The sequence below is a fragment of the Lagenorhynchus albirostris genome, chromosome 6, assembly GCF_949774975.1.
Source record: "Lagenorhynchus albirostris chromosome 6, mLagAlb1.1, whole genome shotgun sequence".
Classification (NCBI taxonomy): Eukaryota; Metazoa; Chordata; class Mammalia; order Artiodactyla; family Delphinidae; genus Lagenorhynchus; species Lagenorhynchus albirostris.
The window spans coordinates 61,548,317-61,553,727 of record NC_083100.1 but is presented as its reverse complement, the minus strand read 5'-3'; the positions used below and the strand labels follow the sequence as shown (position 1 = coordinate 61,553,727).

The 5,411-nt window shown below is 62.1% G+C and overlaps 1 protein-coding gene across 1 annotated transcript; it reads left to right on the top strand.

Moving 5' to 3' along the window:
- Positions 1-2,829: 2,829 nt before the first annotated feature.
- Positions 2,830-5,210, top strand: SP5 (Sp5 transcription factor). The gene is made up of 2 exons (XM_060151449.1): positions 2,830-2,880; positions 3,573-5,210. Exons 1-2 carry the CDS (start codon positions 2,830-2,832, stop codon positions 4,719-4,721), a joined length of 1,200 nt encoding a protein of 399 aa, XP_060007432.1. The 3' UTR covers positions 4,722-5,210.
- Positions 5,211-5,411: the final 201 nt, after the last annotated feature.

The following is a 5,411-nucleotide window of genomic DNA, read 5'->3' as shown; positions in this document are numbered from 1 at the left end:
AGCCTACAAGGACTCTACAAGGTGAGCATTGCTATAACCCCCATTTTACAAATTGGGAAACTGAGGCACAAAGCGGTTGTGTAAGTTGCTGGCCCAGGTCATCAGCCAGGTCATCAACTAGAAAGTGGCATCTAGAAATCGGCCTTCAGATTCTCAGAGTTGGAGCTCTTAACACCAACCCACTACTCTCTCCCTGCTTGCCACTGATGGTGGCTTATTGGCTAACGGGGCATCTTGGAGAAAAAGTTCTCTTCTATAACAACTATGGAGATGTGAATTGGCTTCTCTTGCCTTTTTGTTAAAATAGTGAACAGATTCGGCAAACGAGAATGCCTCCTAGCCTGCTTGGCCCAGCCTGGCCTGCAATCACCGATAGTGGAGGTCGAAGAGCCCAAAGGAGCCCGAGAGGAAACTCACTAAGGGACCAGGCCCGCTTCGACAGTGCCGACAGGTGCCTGTGTGTGTGTGTGTGCACCATGGGACCCCCGGCCTCTGACTTGCAGGCGGGAAAGGGCTCCTTCCCCTTCCAGGCTTCGCGGGTAATCGATTTTCTGGACGCAGTGTGGACAAGTGTAGGTCTTCCGGGCCTCCGGAGCAAAACACTAAGTCCCCTCTCATTCCTAGCTCCCAGAGCACTCGGACCTCCTCTTCAGGAGCCAGACCGCGTCGGCCGAGCTGTGCAGTCACTGCTCACCGTTCCTGGGTGACACCTTGTTGCAGAGAAGAGGGGCGTGCAAGGACGGGACTCGAGAAGTGCTCAAGCATAGTATTGGGGCTGCATTCGGCCCATTCGCCTTCAGCAAGATGTTTCTATTTTGCTGGCCGGCCCTGGGTGTGGGGAAGTGGCCTGGTGGCATAGTGTCCTGACCCCTAATGCGAGTGCAGAGGGCACCAATACACAGCCCAGACTCCGAATCAGAAGCCTTTTGGTGTTGGGGTAACCGCTGGCGCCGCACGGCGAGTTGGACCACCTGATCCGACCTCTCCACGTCAGTCCCGGCTGCTGTGCGGTACCCGGGAGGACCATACGCAGGAAGCCTGGGCGCGAGTTGGCTCAGAGGATCCCTGCCCGGTCGGCCGCGTCGCAGAGAGGAGGCGGTGTACCCGGACGCCGCAAGTGGAGCGGGGTTGGCCAAGCGCAGGCGGCCCACTCTGCTGCGCCGTTCCACGGAGCGTGGCCGCCGGCTGGAGGCCTCAGAGGCCATTCCCGGCCCTAATGCCCTCCAGCGCGGTGAGGACACCGAGACGCCGCTCCTGCTCTCCCGGGTGAGGAGATCTGGGTGTCCGTACCTCCCCTGCAGGACGCATCTTGCGCCGTGGGCCGGAGGAAGGCAGGTGGCCTGCCGTCCCTCCTGGGCCAGGCATGACTGGCAGCGAGGGTTTGGGGAGACCACACTCTGGAGAGCGTTTTCCTGACCCCAGCGAAGCACGGCCCGCGCCTGAAGAAATTTCTTTTCTTTACAAAGGTGCTGGGAACAACAGTTTTTATTGACATTTCTTTCCGATTAGGGAGCCACCCTCGTACTATCTGTGGTTTGCTCAACAAGAACAGCTACGGTCTTCCTCCACCGCGCCTTACTTTTTTCGGTTAGTTCCCTGTAGGTGTGTGCGGCTTGCAGGCGTGCGCACTTGCCTGGCCGGGCTTGGCGCCGGGGTGGGGATTTCTAGCATCTCTGTGGGTTTCGGTGGGGCTTAATAGCGGTCAGCTTGCCTGCTCCGAGAGAGAAGAGCAAGACACCAAACATTTCCCCCTCGAGTTGCTCTGAGTGTCCCGCCAAGCTTAGCTTTGGGGGTAAGCGTGGCCCGGGTGTATTTCGCAGGCTCACTATTTGCAAAAGTTGTGGCCCGAGAACTTCCAGGTCGCCAGCCGGAACGTCGCAAGAGGGGCGGGCGGCCCTGGAGCGTGCGCGCCACCCACCGCCGCCCTGGGCGGCCGCCCGGCCCCGCCCCGGGTCCCAGGGCTGCTCACCGCTCCGCGGGGGCTGGGCTGGGGGAGGAAGGGGGAGCATGAGGCGGGCGGGGCGCAGGGCGTGCCACGTTCAGCCCCGGGAATTCCCTCGGGTCCAAGGTGTGCTCGGGTTGACGACGTGCTCGGGCCGGTGCCTGTGCTGTCCGGGTGCCGGGTGTGTAAGTACCGGGGGCGGAGAGGAGAGAATTACCCTCATCTTCGTCTCCAAGTCCCGCGCCTGGAAGCCGAAGGCAGATTTCTCTGGAGATAGCAAAGATACTTTGTCACTTTGGGCGCTGCCTTGGCGCAAATCTTTAATTGCAAGGGAGCGGGGGGGTGGCGGCGGGAGAGGGGGATAGAGTGTCTCAAGCAACCCAAGCGCGGGTCTCCAGGCGGCAAGGCCCCCTTTGATCAGGAAAATCCAATTATTTGTGTATATACATTTCCCACATAGTGATTACTTCATTAATTGTCCCGCCTTTATCTCCTCCCTTCCCATCCCCCCTAATAATCAGTTCTTTTATCCAGACCAACAAACACACCATAGGAGCTTTGTGGATTCAAAGGATTTGCTTTCGCTTCTGAAAGAGCCGCTATTCTTTGATGATTGGGTAGCGGCAAACTTCAAAGCCATAAATCTTCCCTCTGACTGGCTGGCGGCCCAGCAAAGTCCTTATCAAATTCTTGGAGGTGAGCCTGAAGCGCTCAGACCGCTCGCAGGGCGAGCGAGCGGGTTGCGGCGAGGGGCGCGGGCGGGGAGGGCCCCTGCGCGCAGAGAGGGCGCCCGGGAGGGACGCTAAGGCGGCCCTTCGTCCTCGCCTTCGGGTCTCCATGCCTCAGCAGCGCCCTGCTCCTCAGCCAACGGCCCGCAAGCCATAGCCATGGCCGCCGTGGCCGTCCTCCGGAACGACTCGCTGCAGGCCTTCCTCCAGGTCAGGGCTGGGCTCGGAGGGGGCGAGGGAAAGGTGGGAAGAGTCATGTCTGGATCTTTCCTGATATTCTGTGCACCCTGAATTTCAAAGGGAATCCCGCTCGGTGGACACCAATGGAGTGAGACCTAGGGGTGCCCACACCAACTTCACACTGAACCCTGGTGTCAAGAGTGTGGCCTTTGGGGGAGGGGCGCGCGTATCCAGGGCTTGTTCGGAGGTGCGCGTCTGGCTGAGAACCGGTCCCAGCTCACCCCGCTGGGCCCTCCTGGGGCGGGCGGAGGAGGAGCGCGAGAGTAGCGTGGAAATGAGAGCTTAAAAGATGGGAGGGAAGGCGGATGGGCATCCGGGCTGTGGGTGTTTCCAGACCCTTTCTGGCCGCGGAGCCGGGAGTGGCCCGTCGGATCTCTCTCCCCTCCCACTTTGTGCCTGTCTTCCTCTGAGGCTAGATGGCGTCTCTTTGCACCAAGTAGTTTCACAGGAAGCGCTCCCGCGTCCAGGTAGCGCAAGCACCAAAAGTTTCCCGGGACTGGTGGGTGCGTGCGTGGTGTGCGGTGGCGGGGGAGGGACACCCAGGACGGGGGAGGGGCGGCGGTATAATAGCCGGCGTGGGTGTGGCGGGCCGGCCCGGAGACCGCGCTTGGAGCGCTAACCTTTTGTCTCTTCTCCGCCCTCCCGTGCCGCCGCCTATGCAGGACCGCACCCCCAGCGCCTCCCCAGACCTGGGCAAGCATTCGCCCCTGGCGCTGCTAGCCGCCACCTGTAGCCGGATTGGCCAGCCGGGCGCTACGGCGCCCCCGGACTTCCTGCAGGTGTCCTACGACCCCGCGCTGGGCTCGCCCTCCAGGCTCTTTCACCCGTGGACCGCCGACATGCCGGCGCACTCGCCCGGCACGCTGCCATCCCCGCACCCCAGCCTGGGGCTGACGCCGCAGAAAACGCACCTGCAGCCGTCCTTCGGGGCAGCGCATGAGCTGCCGCTTACACCCCCTGCAGACCCCTCGTACCCCTACGAGTTCTCACCGGTGAAGATGCTGCCCTCGAGTATGGCGGCGCTGCCCGCCAGCTGCGCGCCCGCCTACGTGCCCTACGCGGCCCAGGCCGCGCTGCCGCCCGGCTACTCCAACTTGCTGCCGCCGCCCCCGCCGCCTCCGCCGCCCACGTGCCGCCAGCTGTCCCCCAACTCGGCCCCCGACGACCTCCCGTGGTGGAGTATCCCGCAGGCCGGCACCGGTCCGGGAACCTCGGGGGTTCCGGGGGGCAGCCTCTCCGGCGCCTGTGCGGGGGGACCCCACGCGCCCCGCTTCCCGGCCTCAGCGGCCGCCGCTGCCGCCGCCGCCGCCGCCGCCGCGCTGCAGCGGGGCCTGGTGTTGGGCCCGTCGGACTTCGCGCAATACCAGAGTCAGATCGCTGCGCTGCTGCAAACCAAGGCCCCCCTGGCGGCCACGGCCAGGAGGTGCCGTCGCTGCCGCTGCCCCAACTGCCAGGCGGCGGGCGGCGCCCCGGAGGCAGAGCCGGGCAAGAAGAAGCAGCACGTGTGCCACGTGCCGGGCTGCGGCAAGGTGTACGGCAAGACGTCGCACCTGAAGGCGCACCTGCGCTGGCACACGGGCGAGCGGCCCTTCGTGTGCAACTGGCTCTTCTGCGGCAAGAGCTTCACGCGCTCGGACGAGCTGCAGCGGCACCTGAGGACTCACACAGGCGAGAAGCGCTTCGCCTGTCCCGAGTGCGGCAAGCGCTTCATGCGCAGCGACCACCTCGCCAAGCACGTCAAGACGCACCAGAATAAGAAGCTCAAAGTTGCTGAGGCCGGAGTCAAGCGGGAGGACCCGCGGGACCTGTAAGCCCACCCGGGGGCGCCTCGATGCCTCTCCTGCCTCGGGCTCCCTACCCAGCACCTCTTCGGAGAGGTTCCGGTGGCCTGTGGGCAGCCGGCCGAGAGGAGACCCAACTGAGGCACTTACTTGCCCCTTCCTGCTTGCCCGCCTCCCAAAAACGACGCCAGGCCTCCAGCTCCCTGGCCGGCCTGCGGACAAGGACCGTGTGCCCAGGAAGAGCAGGGGAGGTAGGGTTGAGAGCTCTGTGTCACGAAAGAGCAGTTTCAGGCTCTGAACCATTCCCACCATCTGGGAGACTACAGTTTGGGGGGACTACCCTGGGCTGACCTCTGTATATAGGAAACGCTGCTGAAATCAAAGCGGAAGAACCTTGAGAGATTTGAAATAGTGCTGTGTTTTTTGCTAGGACTGGGCCGGGCTTTGTACAGGTTATTTAATAGCTTTCTTAAAGAATAATTATAATAATTATAACATTAATTAAAATGTTACTTTTGTCCTCAGCTCCATGCAGAGCTACAGCATGAAATGTCTCTGTAAAGCAATCAGCAGTTGCAGCGTGAAAATAAATACGTTAACTCCGGGGTCACCTCGGGAAGACCCCGCTGAGCCGGTCTCATTTGATCTTTTCTCCTTCCGGGAGGCTTTACAAAGCTGTCAGGTTTCACCGGGAATTTGAAGGCTCCTGTAGGCTGCCTC

Coding starts and splice junctions, on each gene's coding strand:
- SP5 (XM_060151449.1), top strand. CDS start 2,830: ATGGCCGCCGTGGCCGTCCTCCGGAACGACTCGCTGCAGGCCTTCCTC. Junction 2,881..3,572: donor CGCTGCAGGCCTTCCTCCAG/GTCAGGGCTGGG, acceptor CCGCCTATGCAG/GACCGCACCCCCAGCGCCTC.